The 15,906-nt window shown below is 52.3% G+C and overlaps 5 protein-coding genes across 5 annotated transcripts; 3 read left to right on the forward strand and 2 right to left on the reverse strand.

The window, feature by feature from the left end:
* Positions 1-814: 814 nt before the first annotated feature.
* On the forward strand, positions 815-3,219 carry P152DRAFT_384775 (uncharacterized protein; the record flags this gene model as incomplete). The annotated part of the gene is made up of 2 exons (XM_033675809.1): positions 815-908; positions 959-3,219. Coding segments are annotated over 2 exons (2,355 nt in total), but the record flags the coding sequence as incomplete, so codon positions are not given.
* Positions 3,220-3,785: 566 nt separating this feature from the next.
* Positions 3,786-5,867, forward strand: P152DRAFT_6067 (putative cytochrome P450). The gene is made up of 3 exons (XM_033683108.1): positions 3,786-4,344; positions 4,399-5,136; positions 5,192-5,867. The coding sequence occupies exons 1-3, from the start codon at positions 3,952-3,954 to the stop codon at positions 5,621-5,623; spliced, it is 1,563 nt and encodes a 520-aa protein (XP_033538645.1). The 5' UTR covers positions 3,786-3,951; the 3' UTR covers positions 5,624-5,867.
* Positions 5,627-10,192, reverse strand: P152DRAFT_453627 (uncharacterized protein). Its single transcript, XM_033678414.1, has one exon. The coding sequence runs from the start codon at positions 10,048-10,050 to the stop codon at positions 5,989-5,991; it is 4,062 nt and encodes a 1,353-aa protein (XP_033538646.1). The 5' UTR covers positions 10,051-10,192; the 3' UTR covers positions 5,627-5,988.
* A 225-nt stretch (positions 10,193-10,417) lies between these two features.
* On the reverse strand, positions 10,418-12,567 carry P152DRAFT_407275 (uncharacterized protein). Its single transcript, XM_033676899.1, has 5 exons — positions 12,184-12,567; positions 11,962-12,124; positions 11,620-11,909; positions 11,221-11,569; positions 10,418-11,172 (listed from the first exon to the last, which is right to left on the reverse strand). The coding sequence occupies exons 1-5, from the start codon at positions 12,474-12,476 to the stop codon at positions 10,501-10,503; spliced, it is 1,767 nt and encodes a 588-aa protein (XP_033538647.1). The 5' UTR covers positions 12,477-12,567; the 3' UTR covers positions 10,418-10,500.
* Positions 12,568-12,724: 157 nt separating this feature from the next.
* On the forward strand, positions 12,725-15,814 carry P152DRAFT_453629 (raffinose synthase protein-like protein Sip1). Its single transcript, XM_033678415.1, has 3 exons — positions 12,725-12,880; positions 13,068-13,202; positions 13,256-15,814. Exons 1-3 carry the CDS (start codon positions 12,812-12,814, stop codon positions 15,683-15,685), a joined length of 2,634 nt encoding a protein of 877 aa, XP_033538648.1. The 5' UTR covers positions 12,725-12,811; the 3' UTR covers positions 15,686-15,814.
* The last annotated feature ends 92 nt before the right edge of the window (positions 15,815-15,906 follow it).

Consider the following 15,906-nt stretch of genomic DNA (forward strand, 5'->3'; position numbering starts at 1 on the left):
CAAGCTCTTCCAAGTTCCAAGTTCGGGATGATGGCGGGGATGGGATCACAGTTCAGTAGTTCACACGTTTGGCGTAGCAGAGCCGCAGAGAGGGGTCTCGGTGAGACAGTCACTAGATGCAGGGGACTGTCGAAACTTATCAGGGTTGAGGACCCAACCCAGCCTCCACCATCCGTACATCCCGTCTCGGCCTCTGGGTTATCCGCACCTCACTGCCACTTTCATCCCACTCTCATCGCCAGCTCACCACTCAGAGCGTGGTTGACCTGGGGGCTGGGTTCGAGTTTGATGTCATTTGCATCCAGCGCTAGGAAGCCTCGCCCGGTTCAGGATTTCTAAGAGGTCGGCGGGGCAGATTTTGCCCTCCCCTCTACCCTGTTCCAATACCTCCCTCCTTTCGACGGAGGACGGGATACAGTAGCTCTACGGAATAGATGTCCACGCAACACTCGCTCTTTAGAGCCGAGGCGAAAGCGATACATCCCCCCATGGATAGATCCTACATTGTTGACGGACCAGGTCGGGCCGTCTAGGCCTTCACAACGGCCTATTCCCATGGTCCAGGAACGCCATTTCAATATACCTCTCGAATCTGCCCCAGCCCCATTCGACTGTTTCCTTCGGTAACGACTACTCGGTGTGTCGAGTCATGCAAGTATATCTCGTGGCACTGTGGCTTTGTAGTCATACCTATGGAGCGATAGTCAAAGGTGGGTGTTTCGCCGACGAGTAATCTTCTACACTTGCATTCTTATTTGCGCAACTTGGAGTTGGATCGACATTCAAGACCATACCACTCAAGCGTTGCGACAGCATGGCTTTTCCAATCCAGATAGGCGATGTCATCCACTTGGGTAAAGCCGCATGGGAGCTTTACAACTATGGTTGGAACGCTGATCTAAGAGCCAGTAAGTACTCGATGGATTTGCGTAGATAGACATACGAGCTGATTTGTAAGGTCGACAATATGCGGATTTTGGCCAGTTAGTCAAAAGTCTTGCAGAGAACTTGGATAACATCGGCAGAGTCATCAACAATGCCGTCTCTCATATGCAGACTCGGCGTATGTCGATGGCTCTGCCGGTATGGGATCTAACCAGCGTTCGAGAAATCACCGGCGATTATACAAACACAATACTCGAGTGCAACCGTCTCCTAAAACAAAACGAGCAATTCCGTCAAGACACTTCCCCGATGAGCAACATCGAATGGCATCTCCTCCTTCAGCCAAATGTCGATCGGCTGAAGCAGCGTGTGGAGATGCATAATAACAAGATCCTATTTCTGTTAAAGCCTCTGGAGATTGACCTACTGTGCCGCATTCACGAAGACTTGGCGAGTCGAATCGACGTGGTCTATCGCGAAGTGAGGATGTTGCGTCTTGGTGGCATGGTGGTGGACGATCCTCAACAAGGAAAGGAACAGCTGGATTCACATGAGACACCGTCTCTCCCTATATCGCAGGAACATGACTTCAACTTCCAAAGGGCATCCGAAGTTGGCCACCCTGAGCTTCGAGATAGTGACAACTTCCCACTCGCAGAGGGTTCTGAATCACTCATTTCCCTATTTCAGAATGCGACCTCGGAGTTCCAGCCTGGAATCTTCCTTCACGAAAGATCACCATCTCCCGAACAGTACCTCAATCTTCTCAAATGCGTCTGGATCATCCAGAAACTCCATAACAATCCTCGTCTACGCAATGCAGATTCGAATTCTCACTGGCCGTCGTTCATTAAACAACTTGAGTTGAATGTCTCCCAGGAGTGCTGGAGATTCACGGCTCAGTGTCCAAACCAACTCACTCCCCCCTCAACGTTTGCGTTGGTAGAAGAGCACTTTAGCATCTGGCCAATAATGGAGCCAAACGAAATCCTATCTCCTTCATATGTTGAGCAAGGGATGATGGACGAGTTACTACAGATCCAGTTAGCCAGCACACCTACGAATGCAAAGACTCTACGAGTGCTACGGGCGACGGAAAATAGGCTGCGGGTCGAAGAGACTGCTACCGAACGAACGCCGGAAGGGAAGTCTCGAACCGAGTCGCGAATCTTGGATCTACGCCTGAAGACCGCCAAGATCGTACCTTTATATGCTGCACCTGGAAGAGGCCAGAGTGCACACAATATCGTCCTCCGGACCGAATCATCCACAACCCAATTGTCATTCGCAAATCGAAAAGATATTCTCAAATTCCAGCAAGCTTTGACTGGTTTCAAGTGTTACTCTTCCTACGACAGACCTAATTGTCAAGTCAGCCTGATCGTGGCCGGGAAGAACGGACCTACAATTGCCGAAGCACATGTCCAGCTTTGGATGCCAAAGGAAATAGAAGGCACACCAAGTACAGGCGCTTCAACTGCAACAGTCAATTTTCAACCATCCCGCAATTCTGTTGCATCTATACCAACCGTAGCTGGAATTCCAATACCCAACTTCCCGACCCCAACGTCACCAGACACCTTCTTTACAACTCCTGACCCCTTCGCGCCTCTAATGAAAAGTCTAAACTTAAAAGATACACTGGGCACTAGCCCTACGACTGTCTCGAGCAGCACCTTTCTGTCCGTGAGCCCTCCAAGGAATATGGAGAGGAGTTCGAGCCAAGGGAGCTCTCCGAAATCGGGATCTTCCAGTCGAAGACCGTCGTCCATGTCGCTCAGCAGCAACACAAGCCAAGGAAGCCGGACGACTCGAGTCACCGTAAAATTGGGTCCACAGGAAGAAGGTTACACGTATCGCAGACCGCTTCGCCCGATGCTTGTTCTCTACCTGAAGCTGCCGGACCAAAAGCTCTCATTCGTCACCATCCACATTGATGAAAATACCGCTATGAATCCAGAACGATGCAAATGCCATATTTCCGGTAATCACTGTCCTATCTCTGCTATCGAGCGTAGCAAGGGAACCAAGGATCTTCTTGCCCAGCGATATGATGCGGAGGACTCGGAAGACTGGGACATCACGCGCCTCGGCACGACGAAGCGGAAAGAGCTCCCGGAACAGGAATTTCGAGGCCTGCAGAGGGTCAGTATCAAGTTCGAAAACGAGCAACTACGGAAAGAGTTCGGTGGGGTCGCCTGCCGTTGCAACCTGGTTCGCGTTATCGATCTGCAAAAATGCATTCGAGGAGGTCATCAAGGCTTGTTTGGCGAGGTGAAGCAGCATGGACGAAGAGAGATGCATCTCTGGCATCACGAACAAAACGAAAGGCGTGATATTGTTACTGGTCGTCAGCCTGAACTGTATGGAGCTTGATCCGGACCTATTTTCAGTTTCGGTTAACTCTCCGGTTTGCTTTCTAGTGGCTGGACTGGAACGGTACTAGCTATACTTTGTATTTTCATCCTGTTTTCTGGTTTGGAGTCTAAGATATCTCTGCGGGAATACACCCTTTTGGTTCTAGTTAAATATGGCTTCAGTCAACTCTGTTTTCGTCCCAACCATTGTTTTTTGCTCTATCATCGATTCAAGGTTCTATTAACTATGTATTTTACTAAAGAATCAGTGACTTTCAACACCCTGGTACACTTAGGGCTTGCGTCGGTGGTAATTATTCCCTACTCATTGGGCTACTCGAACGTTAGGATATAGAACTGTTGCAATACCCTTGCCTATTGATACCTAAAACGCAGATCTTCTAGTACATCGATCAACCTTCGGTCAGCAATCTCATGTGATGCCAACCAGGATCTCGGATTGCGGGGTGCGGGGTGGTAGCGCCCGCTCTGAGAAGTGTGGAGGATGCTCTGAGTACAGTACTTGATGCGTTGTATCTTCACTCACATGCCTCTGATACTGTCGATGTGCCGCGGTGTTACCATTATCTTGCACATGAACTTAGCTATAGTTATCGTATATTAAGAGTTAACTTCCCTAGTTCAGCAATGGTCATATGTCTATTCTTACTTCGCCTATGTAGTCTAGTTCTCCCAATCGACTGACAAAATGATCAGCGAAGTTCTCCCCTATCTCACACCTGCTTTTGTTGCGGCGTGGGGATTTATACTCTTCATAGTGGTCCAAGCCTTCATCCGTATCCGTTATGCCCTCCGTGTTCGTGCAGCAGGCGGTGTCCACGCCCCAGCCCTCGGGAGCAATCCCGTCGGTGCGTTCGGATATCTCTTCAAAATCGGAATGGCACAAGCTCAGAATCGGATCCCCCAGTTTTCGATGGACATATTCGCTACGAAGACCAACCCGGAAAACCCTGGCATAATAGAGATCAACGTCACCGGAGGCCAGCGGTTCATGTTCTCCCAGGAGCCCGAGCATATAAAAACGGTGCTGACTGGGAAGTTCGCGGAATATGGAAAGGGCGAGGAGTTCCATCACGTTTGGGTATCCCTCCTCACTGCGACGACTGACGTTCAACATCGCTGAGAGAATTCCTAGCAACCGTTCTTGGGAGACTCGATCTTCACTACCGATCATCAGAAATGGCAGGACAGCCGCAATCTAATCCGGCCAATGTTTATGAAGAACCGCGTTAGCGACTTGCACACCTTCGAACGGTGGACGGCCGTCATGATGAACCAGTTCCCGGCGCCCGGTCAAACATTCGACATCCAGGACCTGTTCTACCGGATGACGATCGACGTCATCACAGACTTCCTGTTAGGCGAGAGTGTAAACAGTCTCGAGAACCCTCGGAGCGAGTTCGTGCAGGCGTTCACTGACGTCCAGCGGATGCAGACTATGCTGACCGTCCTGATGCCGATTGAAAAGCTCGTGCCCAGAGGCAAGTACAAGCGCGGGATCAAAGTCATGGAAGATTTTATCGTGCCCTTCATTGATAAGGCACTCACACTCAGTGACGATGAGCTACACAAGATCTCCAAGTCGGACAAATCGTTTACGTTCTTGCATGCTTTGGCCAATTATACTCGCGACCCCAAGGTGATTCGAGACCAGATCATCGCCGTGCTCCTTGCCGGTCGTGACACAACGGCAGCGACATTGTCGTGGTGCTTCCATGAACTCCGTCACTACCCTCAGGTCTACGCGAAGCTCCGCGCGGACGTTGTGTCTGTCGTGGGCACAACCAGAGCGCCTACGTATGAGGACCTTAAGAACATGAAGTACCTGACTCACACGATCAACGAGACCTTGCGCCTCTACCCAGCCGTACCGGTATGCCCTTGTCACTCATTTCTTAACCCCTTATATAAATCTGATCACCACCCAGTTCAACATCCGCTTCGCCCTCACCAACACCAGTCTCCCATCCGCCAACCCCAACCACCCTGACATCACCGTCCTCGCCGGCGATGCCGTCTTCTACTCCACTCTCCAAATGCAACGCCGCCCAGATCTTTACCCAGCCCCATCGCCGACGTTCGCGCCTGCCGATATCTTCTCGCCGGACCGATGGGACCACTGGCAGCCCCGACCGTGGCAATACGTTCCGTTCAACGGCGGGCCGCGCATCTGCGTGGGGCAGAACTTCGCGCTGACGGAGATGGCATATGTGATGGTAAGGCTGGTGCAGAGGTATGAGAGGTTGGAGGGGAGGGATGATTGGGATAGTCAGTATCATAAGGTGGAAATCGTGGGGACGCCAGGGCGAGGCGTGAAGATTGCTATGTTTGAGCCGACGGATGAGAAGGTGGAAGTATGAAGTGACAGAGCATTGGAAGTGATTAATCTTGACGACTCCCATTTTGAATTAATCTGAGTATCGTACATCAGACCGCAATATGAAGCAAATGACACCAGTTCTCGAGTATGCGAATGGAAAACTTCTCGTTCTGTATAATTACACGACGATTTGTAACAGCGTGACCAGCTGACATTTGCTTATTCAGACCAACAGGCTATGCAAAAGAATTCATGAAAGAACCCATGAAAGATACTAAGCGACAAAGGAATCGAAGCTAGAAGGAGTTCTACGTTGCCCAAGTCTCTCGTCTAGGAGACCGGAAGCTCCAGACAGGGTATACCGGTATTGTCTCAATCTCCATTGTTCCGAACAGACGAAAAGTCTCAATCCACCCAAAAGCACCATAAAATGGCCCTTCCAACACCCCTCACCACGGTAATCGATCCTTTCACTAGCACGACCCAGACGAACCATACCCACCACATGATCCCGAGCAGCATCCACTCTAGCAACACAAACCCAACTCGGCGCACCCATCGGAACCGCCTGCGTCGCATCCGGATCAGCCGCTCGACCCGCTCATTGACGCGACGCAGCTCCAGCGTGAGGTCGCGGGATAGAGACCCAGTGATGTTGTCCGCGGTATCGGACAAGAGGAGAGTATTCGGTAAGAGGTCATCGCTGGTGAGCTCGCGAAAGGAGGAGAGGTGCGTGGAGATGCTTGAGGCCTGGGACTGGAAGAGAGTGCCTTGTTGTTTAAGTGTAAGAGAGAGGTTGTTGAGTGACGAGGATAGAGTGCGGCAACCGATCGTGACCAGCTGGTGGTGCGACTGGCTGTGTTGCGCGAGGGTAAAGGCCTCCTGCATGGATTCGTCGATGGAGCGGAGGTTGGACGGCGCGAGTTCTTCAACATCGGCCTCGGAGAACTTCTGTCGCATCTCACCCAATATATTGTGGGAGATACATTCGCCATTGATGGCTTCGCGTAGGAACTCCGGCATTGCTTCTTGCTCGACATCATGACGACCGGGTGCCGCTCGAGCACCCCTCACATCGACTTCCCGCAAGTAAAGACTCCGGGCTTTGATCCCGGCACAAAGCAGCAGCGCCTCGATCCGTGCGATGCTCTTCGCGTCGACGGTCTCTAGTTCTTCATCCTCCCCTGTTATGGAGGCGTTAGCATCATTGCCGCTCACAATACTGCTTGCTTTTCGATTGCTGTGTTGCGAGATAGACCAGTGTCGGTGGGATCTTGGGTACATGGTGTCATCTTGATTCACAGAGAGCCCACCTCGACTGCGGCTTCTGCTAGCAGATAAGTGTGAAGTATAGGATCTTCGATCCGGGCGAACCCGTCCGGTGCTAGAGGTTCGGGCCCCTCTGCCCACGACAGCAGCAAGACGTGCACTCGATTTTGATGCTCGGTTTGTGTCCTTTCTGCTAGTTGGCTTCCACAGTCGCCTCGAAGCAGCGTTATCGACGTCCAAGAACTGGGAGTCATCTACGGCTTGCTCACTCGGCCATTTGGAGAGTTCCGGAGATGAAGCAGTTTGGATGCGCCCAAGGTCATCCTTTAATCGGTCGAGGCGGGGTGAGCGATTGGCGCTTTGTGCAGCCTTCTGGGCGGAGATGTGGTCGGGATTGGACGGTTCCGACATATCTTCTCGGATCGAATGTACGTCGAGGTGTCTGAATGTCGGCAACTCGCCCCGGTATCGTGGCATGGTGGTCTCTCGTCGGCGTTCCAGGTTAGATGTCGACTGTGTGTGAATTGCCGTCTTCTTTGACTTCATAACTTCATCATCTTCGGTCGTGTCCGATTCGTCCTCGCCATTGGTGTGAGAATCTGAATTAACATCATGCTTGTTATTCCCACGTCCAATATCGCCTAGCCGCCCTCTAAAAAATCTCGAAACAGATGATCCGGGCTCTTTCTCGTCCTTTGAGCGTTTCCTATAGCCGATAGGAGCCATCTGCCCAGTGATTGGCACGTCATCCTTCTGAACTGGCACAGGAATGGCCGACTTCGGGTATATTCCACCATTCGCACCCATGCCTTGGCTAGTACTTCCAGATCTCTCTCGTTCACCGCTTGCTTGCCGAGAGCTTCTGTCGTCGCTCTCTTGGTCAACCCGCTTCACCAGTTTGGCCAGCTCGCCGCCAAATTTCGGTAGATGCCTAGTAAACTTCTTGTCTCTCGTCGGGCTTTGTTTGCGGCTGGAGGCAGGGGAAATGACGGCCATGTTATGTGACAGAGCTTGGACAAGCGGAGAACTGGGTGTCGTGGAGTTGTTCCGATCGGCATCCATCGATGACCCTGTCGAAGGCGATTTCTGCCGCTGGTCGAGTTGGATAGTGGGAATTTGTCGACCGACTTGTTTCGGGGGAGTTTTCATGACAGCGAGTTCCGGCGAGGTGGGACTCGAGCTAGGTTGTGGCTCGTTGGATGGCTTTACCCCCTCCCTTCCCCATTTATCAGGAGTTCCCGGGCTAACTAAAGCTGTGGTGCCCTGATCAGGAGCAAGATGGGCGGCGCTCACGCGGAGTTGCTGCGCCATAAAGCGTTCCAAAGGCGCAGTGTTCTCCTCGCCTTCTCTGGGCGCCCTCCTCCGCCTCTTGCGCTCCTTGCCCTCATACTCCGAGTCCGTACTGCTTAATCCGCTCGAACTCGGGCTTCTGGCTCGAGCAGCCATGTTCCACGCTTGCTTGAGAGGGTTATTTCCAGACCCCTCATCGCGGCTTCCCTTGCCGAGGAATCGACGCTTGTGCCGCCGTCCTCGATTAGAATCCGGATCTCGTTCATCGCTTGGAATACTTGGCTCAGATTCCGTGGATTTTATAGACAAGGCCGTGTTCGATAGCGCGGAATTTCTGCGGCGGTGCGGGTCTCGAGGAACCTCCAGGCTAGGACGGACTTGGGAGGTTGACTCCGTCGCAGGAAGCTGCCCTGCGACGTCGGACTCAAAGCTCGGGAAGATTTTGTTTCCGTTTCGCTTTTCTATTTCAGCTTTGTGAGCATCTTGTTCAAGCCAGTATGCATCCGCTAAGAGTTCGGATGGCTCCGCGGTCCAATCCGGTTGTCGCCTTGATTTCCAGCCTGGTCCAATACCAGAAGTGCGCCCATGGCTTGTTGGATGCCCATGCTCGGCATATTGAGGTAGCCGGACGTTATCTCCGCCTCGGTAGTCCGGTTGGCGTGCAGCATGCTGAACAGTATCAATCCAGTACCGGACGCGTACGACGTCAGTCCAATGTTCGGGAGTAGGCCGTAACTCAATCCTAGAGCGGTTGCGTAACTTCCGGTCCCGGATTAATTGCATCGGATTATATTCGCGTCCAAGTGGGTGAACTTTCCCGGAGTGAGACGGCACCCTCTTCAGATCCACGTTTGAAGATCCAGGAATGCCCGTCGAAGTGTAATAGGAGTTGCCGGGAGCCTCGCTGCTCGATTTCAAGGGCGGTAGAAACTGCAACAACCTCCAATGCTCAACCTTCAGTTCCATGTATGCTCGAAACTTCTCCGCCCGCTTCAGGGTGGCATCAGAGAACGCGAAGTCGCTTAGCGGGACAACCGTAGGCGGTGAGCCGGGTATGGACAACGGTATCGACGTTGGGGAAGAGCTCCCAGCGCTGAAGGTCTGCGATGCTTGCCGTTGCCGCTGAAGATGTACTCGTAAATTTCCCCCGCTATAGTTCTGATGGATTCCAGCGCGGGGTGTCGGGGAAAACCCGCCGGAGGCGTTCCGTCCCCCGGTTAGAAACTGGGAATTATGGGAGGTTCTTCGACGCGTTTCGCTGAGGTTGAGGGCCATATGGACAAGTTGCATAGGGTCAATGCTCGACGTCGCAGATGTCGGCCGCCCGGGGTCGAAGAGAGCATCTTGGACCGGTTGAATTTCTTGATCATCCTGGTCCTGATGCTTTGTGCTTTCTCTCAGGTCCTCAGACATACCCGCACTTTGTCCTGTAGACGTATTTCTTGAACTGGTCGTTGAGTCTCGGTGTCTGTGTGGAGCAGATGGCGGTTCTGGGGTGACTCTTGGAGAAGCTCTTGGATAAGGATACGGTGCCTTTCCATTGCTCTTGCCCGACCCTCTCCGGCTATCAACTTGCGATATCCTCCCTGACCCCTTTGGCTCGGTGTGTTTCCCTAAAGAAGGCAAGAGAAACCCTCCTGTGCTCCTTGGCCGATGTCTTCGCAGCGTGCCCAACCGCGACTCGTTTCCCCCAAAGCTGCTCAACGGCGTCCCCTCTCGAGATGGGGGGCCCGGTGAAGGCGACGCTGAGAGTCGGGATGGAGTAGGACTTCGGTCATATCCAAAGCTCTGCCCGCGTTGGTCGGAGGTTGGAGTGGCATGACGGGAGTATGTAGTCGATGATGAAGGGTCGGAGGGGTGAAGTGACGACGCCATGGACAACCTTCCCGTGGAGGCATCCTTGGACATTATCTGGGAGCTGAACGGTTGAAGATGGTGAAGGTGACATATTTCCACATGTTTGCCCTATTGTGAGAGGTAGGGATCCCGTGGACGACTTCGTTGTACTTTGTAGATCAAAGCTAGGAGTTTGTTGTAGGCGGTGAATGGCATGTGATGCATATGGTGGCGTATATGTCATTCGACCTCGTACTTAATATCCCGTGCAAGTCCCGCCAATGTCCCGACCTTGCAGCGGATACAGCCGCCTACGCCAATCAACTCATTTCTCGCGGTATTGGGATACATCAAGGTATATGCATTTCCTGTGTTCCGTATTGTCCCATATTTACGCCAATATGAAACTTCCTTGCCTAGGATCTTGATGGAATGCTTTAAGGTTATAATATACATATATGTTTCTACTTGATAAGGAATAACTATTAGCAGCCAACTAGTCACTAAGTTAGTTACAGCATGTCATATTACATGAATAATTCGGAACCCTTTCTTTCCGGACCGAACAAGGAGGACGCCTTCAACCATGAATTTCTCCCATTCCGCAGCACTATCCAACCCTACATCTTTAAACCGCTTAAAGGTAACAACCTCCCCTGCATCCTCATCGCTAGCTCCCTCTGCGCTGGGCAGGCATCCGATATAAACTCCGCCAGCCGCTATCAACCGCGATGCAGCAGACACCGACCCAATATTTTCGAATCCAAGCTGTCCTAGGAGCCTCGCCGGTGGCAGCTCATCCAGTGAAGACTTCCGGATGGTCACTACTACGCCCTCCTTGTTGACAATCGGCGAGTCATTCTTCTCATTGTCACCTTTCTTGTCAGCCTTCTTGTCCTTCTTGTCACTCTTCTTGTCACTTGGTTCCTTGACATTAGGGAATGCTGCAACAAAGGCGCGTAAACCTTCTCTCGTGATCGGTTGGAACATCAGAGAATGCAACATGGACATTCGATTGGCAATCGGCGTTCCGTGCACCAAGTTCGTAACCTGCTTCGCCAGTTCGTGTTGGGCTATGCGTTTCGAGCGATCGAGGTTATGGCTTTCCATCACTTCGTCGACATTTTCTAGTGGTAAGAAAGTGAAGATTTTGAGCATATGTCCAACGTCCTCATCCGACACACCCACGAAATACTGTCATACTAGTCAGCTCGGCGGTTGCCAACGTGTTCGGGGACATACAGTATAGAAGTCGAAGGGGTCGGTGAAGTCCGGGTCCAGCCAGACGGCATTTCCTGCGCTCTTGCCGAATTTCGCTCCAGAAGACGTCGTCAGGAGAGGCACTGTCATCCCCGCAGGTCCGGAATGAATAAGGTCCCTTTCTTTCCCTTTGTAGGAGGGCAGTCGATTCTGAAACGCGCTCCACACGGCATTCGAGCCAGATATTATGTTGCCGTACTGGTCTGAACCTCCAATTTGGATATGAACCTTTCGAGTCTTCCTCAGGTGGAGCCAATCATGGGCTTGTAGGACGGGGTACATGAATTCGGATAACGACATGCCTTCTTTGCTGGCAACCTTGGTTCTCGCGCTGTTCACAGGTCAGCCATGGGCCGGACAAATATCCCGCGCGTTACTCACGTATCTCTTGAGAGCATGGCCCCGATGCGGAATGCCGACCCAAGTTCCCGCAGACTGACCATCAGAGACAACTCATGTAGCCACTTCGAGTTCGTAAGGACCGTATGCCTTGACGACGGAACTTGAGCTTCCCCAGAATAACTACGTCTCACACTGCGAGCATTGTCCGACATACGATGAAGCTTTTCGCATATCCGGCGGGTGTTGCTCTTAATTTCGTCGCGTGAAAGAACCGGTCTTGACGTGGTTCGTCCTGTAGGATCGCCAATGCCGGCAGTAGCATCTCCGACCTTCCATCTATCAGCCTTGTATACTTTACGCGACTTCCATGCACAACCATACCAATGCAACCGTATCGAACCCAAGCGATCCAGTCCAGTAGAGGGCCATAAGAGGGAGAAGATGGCCGATATGGAGGGATGGGGCCGTAGGATCGATACCGACATATACGCCGCATTTGAACGTCTCGGGATCGGCTGTCAACTTGGAGAAATGTCCCCTTGATCTAGCAGCATGCAATCCAGTCAGTCCATCGCCCTTATACGCCTACGGAAGGAAGCCTACCCAACGATCTGATTGACAAGACCTCGCGAGTCCAACGTCTGCAGCAACTCACTCGGCGGTGTTCGGACGGTATGCTCGGAGCTTGGGACAACATTTTCTTCGCCATCAACCGGTAAGGTCAAAGCCTTCATCAAAGAGGACTCTTGGCCGGTTTCATTCTGCACAGGATAGTTCGTCCCAGCGAGGGCTGCCTGGAGTGACGAGGCATGTCGTCGTGGTGTTGTGTCGCGAATGTGGAGGGTGCTAGGCCATTTCGCCAGACTGCCGCGACAGAAGCGTCCGGCTGGCAACATCAGGCATTTAAAAGAGCGACTACAGGTCAGAACCTCACGGGGTGGCCAATTGCGAGTGTAAGTTGGCGTACTGCGATACTGCGAGATCCGTATCGGATGTCTGTGGTAGAAAACTCGAATAAGTCGACTCAAGGTTGAACGACCGACATGACTCGTGCTCAGTGGTGGTTAGACTGGAGTCTGGGGAAGCAACCGTGGAACTGTTGTGACATCGAGAGATCGTCCCCTCTCTGCTTCCACCACCCCATCTTGAATAATTATTTGGAGGTTTCATAAACATCAAGAAGCCTAAGAGAATCTTTCCGTGACCCGACACTTGCAAGAAAGTTTTCATGATGTATCTGAATATCGTTTGTGATCCGCCGCTTTCGCAGTCCACCGTTATCCGCACTGGACAAGCTTCGGTATGGTTGACCTTTCTACGTCCTGCACTGGGAGTCATTCCATACATCTCTATATTTCATGAAATATCTGTACTATCTCTAGTGAAAAGAAATCTCTCAGACCGCTCATGGATATTGCACTTGTGATCCCTCTTCTTATTCGGACCGTCAACACACCATCCTGTTACATCGAGCTGACAGCGGTTAGGTCCCCTTTACTGTTGTACTAGAGACCGATCCATCTTCTCAGAAAACCTGGGAAGTTGGAGTATGGCACAATCTAAATCGAGAACATGATTGGGAGCTTCTCCCTCTATTGGGATCTCACTTCGACACTGAAGTCGTACGTTGCAATATGAACCCGCCATGGCCATTCAGCTTCTCATGTGCCGCTAGACAACATTGTCGAAGGACAAATCTTCAGTTCGGCGTCAACTTTTCACAGGAAAGCTCTGTGGGATACCGCCGAAATCCCATCCGGTCTCTTTCACGGTCAAATTCCGAGTAGCGTCTGCTGGACGCGATGACCAATGGCAATGGGTCCAAGACCGATTCTCGCTCGCAGACGGTCATCTGTACTATGCTGCTCGCAAGCCCAGTTCCGACCTGGATGAGTTTATATCTGGGATGTCGTCCGAACTCGATGTCGGTCGCGAACGCCCTGATACTGTTGATACTCGACTGTGGCGCGTGACATCCCGAGTCCCTGCTGCCGTAGGCAACAAGTCTTCATTCACCCAGGTGAAACTTGGCAAGGCCATAGCCTTCACCAGATGGTTTTCTTTGGTCCGTGTCTGGACGCCGTGGATCGGCCCTCGGCAGGGCAAAGGCCAGTTTAAACTCGACAACGACGCATTCCTGTTGTCGTTTCTCCGCCACGATGGCCTGCATGTAGTCGCTCTGGCTTTGAGTGGCATCGATGACTCAAGCACCTGGTTCAGGAGCGATGACGAGGGCAATGTCCTTATCGTGACGAGGAACGATGCTGCGGATCCAGGAAGGAGCCGGGCTCTGGTCGCTGTTGCCGACTCGTTCGAAGTTGCGAATGCTGCTGTGATGTACCACGCCAGGAAGCTCGTCATGGATCAGGTAAATTCTTGCGATGAAGAACATCGTCAACTCATGACGCAGAATGAAGATGAAATCAAGCCCAAATGGCTGGAAGACTGGTACGACGGATTTGCGTACTGCACATGGAACGGCCTGGGCCAGGACTTGAACGAGACCAAGATTTATGATGCGCTGGATGCTCTTGAAAAGAATGACATTCATATTACGAACTTGATCATTGATGACAACTGGCAGAGCCTGGATCGACCAGATCAAGGATCGTCTGAGCGTCGATGGATGGAATTCGAAGCGAACAAGCAAGGGTTTCCGAACGGCTTGAAGCACACGGTTGACACCATCCGCAAGAAGCATCCAAATGTCACCCATGTCGCGGTTTGGCATGCTCTTTTAGGATACTGGAGCGCCGTGTCTCCTAATGGCAAGATCGCGAAAGAGTACAAGATACGCAAGGTCCAAAAATCCCCCGGAGTCACCGGTAACGAGTGGCATGTTGTCGACGAGCAGGACGTACATCGCCTTTACGACGATTTTTACAAGTTCCTCTCTTCGTGCGGAGTTGACTCTGTCAAGACTGATGCGCAATTCGCCATCGACGAGATGACCAACGCCCCCGACAGACGAGACCTGATCCGGCCGTACCAAGATGCCTGGGCTATCGCGATCTTGCGTCATTTCTCGGCGAGGGCCATTTCATGCATGTCCCAGGCGCCGGTAATCATGTTCCACTCGCAGATGCCGACAAACAGGCCGCGGATCCTGGTCCGCAATAGCGACGACTTCTTCCCAAATGTCGACAGCTCCCACCCTTGGCACATCTTCTGCAATGCGCACAACACCTTGTTCACCCAGCACTTGAATGTACTTCCGGACTGGGACATGTTCCAGACCTCTCATCCGTGGGCACGATTCCATGGAGCGGCTCGATGCGTCAGCGGAGGGCCCATTTACTTTACCGACGAGCCGAACAAGCATGACGTTGGTCTCATTCGGCAGATGACCGCGAAAACCATCCGCGGCACCACCTGCATCCTCCGTCCGAGTACGGTCGGAAAGACGACTACGCCGTACGTCACCTACGACGAGGAAGTGCTCCTCAAAATTGAAACGTATGTCGGCAACCAAGAAACCGGAACTGGCATTCTAGGGATCTTCAACGTGAGCCGCCGCAGTTTGACCGAGCTCGTCCCGCTCGCCACGTTCCCTGGCACGGAGGTTGGCCGAAACGCTCGAACGCGACAATACATCGTTCGAGCTCATACCACGAACAAGGTTTCAAAGCCCATGTCTCTGGGCGAGAGCGATAAGGCCCGTTTGCTCGTGGATATCGAGACTGGTGGATGGGAAATCTTCTCAGCGCATCCTCTTCGTCCGTTCATGCTTCGCCGTCGCCGCGGCAGCACCTCCAAAGGGCCGACTCGTATCGCCGTAGCGCCATTGGGCTTGTTGGGCAAGATGACCGGAGCGGCCGCGATCATCGCCACGCAGATTTTCGTCCAAGACACGGGTCGATTAAGGGTGTGGGCGAGCCTAAAGGCCCTCGGGACCTATGGGCTCTATATTTCCGACCTGAAGGATCGGAACCTCGAAGAGGACTTCATCGCGATGATGTTCGGACGGGCTATCAATCCGGCTGCGGTGAAGAGAAGCGAGACAGATGAGAACGTGCTGGAGATTGACGTGGAGCGCGCTTGGAAGGAGAGTGGGCGGTCGCCGGGCTGGAGTAATGAATTGGCGGTGGAGGTCTTTATTCGCTGATGGACATCGGTTAACAGGGATATCAAATATCCTTCGTGAATGTTCATCTCGGATGCGCCAGAGCGCGGACTTCAGCACCAGAATCCAGTCTTAAAACGCATCTTTATCACCTATCAATCATCCATGCTCTTTGATCGTCTTACTCATAATGAAATATCCACCAATATTTTCCTCTTTCTCTTCGTTTAAAGGCTTCTTCTCGTTCTCATTGCCGTCACGAC

Source organism: Eremomyces bilateralis (assembly GCF_010015585.1).
Source record: "Eremomyces bilateralis CBS 781.70 unplaced genomic scaffold P152scaffold_1, whole genome shotgun sequence".
Classification (NCBI taxonomy): Eukaryota; Fungi; Ascomycota; class Dothideomycetes; order Eremomycetales; family Eremomycetaceae; genus Eremomyces; species Eremomyces bilateralis.

What these genes read in the sequence shown, in the direction of transcription:
- P152DRAFT_6067 (XM_033683108.1), top strand. Translation starts at nt 3,952, where the DNA reads ATGATCAGCGAAGTTCTCCCCTATCTCACACCTGCTTTTGTTGCGGCG. An exon ending in AGGAGTTCCATCACGTTTGG is followed by an intron (nt 4,345 to 4,398) that starts GTATCCCTCCTC and finishes GAGAATTCCTAG; the next exon opens with CAACCGTTCTTGGGAGACTC. An exon ending in GCCTCTACCCAGCCGTACCG is followed by an intron (nt 5,137 to 5,191) that starts GTATGCCCTTGT and finishes ATCACCACCCAG; the next exon opens with TTCAACATCCGCTTCGCCCT.
- P152DRAFT_453627 (XM_033678414.1), bottom strand. Translation starts at nt 10,050, where the DNA reads ATGTCCAAGGATGCCTCCACGGGAAGGTTGTCCATGGCGTCGTCACTT.
- P152DRAFT_407275 (XM_033676899.1), bottom strand. Translation starts at nt 12,476, where the DNA reads ATGTTGCCAGCCGGACGCTTCTGTCGCGGCAGTCTGGCGAAATGGCCT. An exon ending in GGTTCGATACGGTTGCATTG is followed by an intron (nt 11,910 to 11,961) that starts GTATGGTTGTGC and finishes GATAGATGGAAG; the next exon opens with GTCGGAGATGCTACTGCCGG. An exon ending in ACCCCTTCGACTTCTATACT is followed by an intron (nt 11,173 to 11,220) that starts GTATGTCCCCGA and finishes CTAGTATGACAG; the next exon opens with TATTTCGTGGGTGTGTCGGA.
- P152DRAFT_453629 (XM_033678415.1), top strand. Translation starts at nt 12,812, where the DNA reads ATGTATCTGAATATCGTTTGTGATCCGCCGCTTTCGCAGTCCACCGTT. An exon ending in TCCGCACTGGACAAGCTTCG is followed by an intron (nt 12,881 to 13,067) that starts GTATGGTTGACC and finishes GACAGCGGTTAG; the next exon opens with GTCCCCTTTACTGTTGTACT. An exon ending in CTCACTTCGACACTGAAGTC is followed by an intron (nt 13,203 to 13,255) that starts GTACGTTGCAAT and finishes ATGTGCCGCTAG; the next exon opens with ACAACATTGTCGAAGGACAA.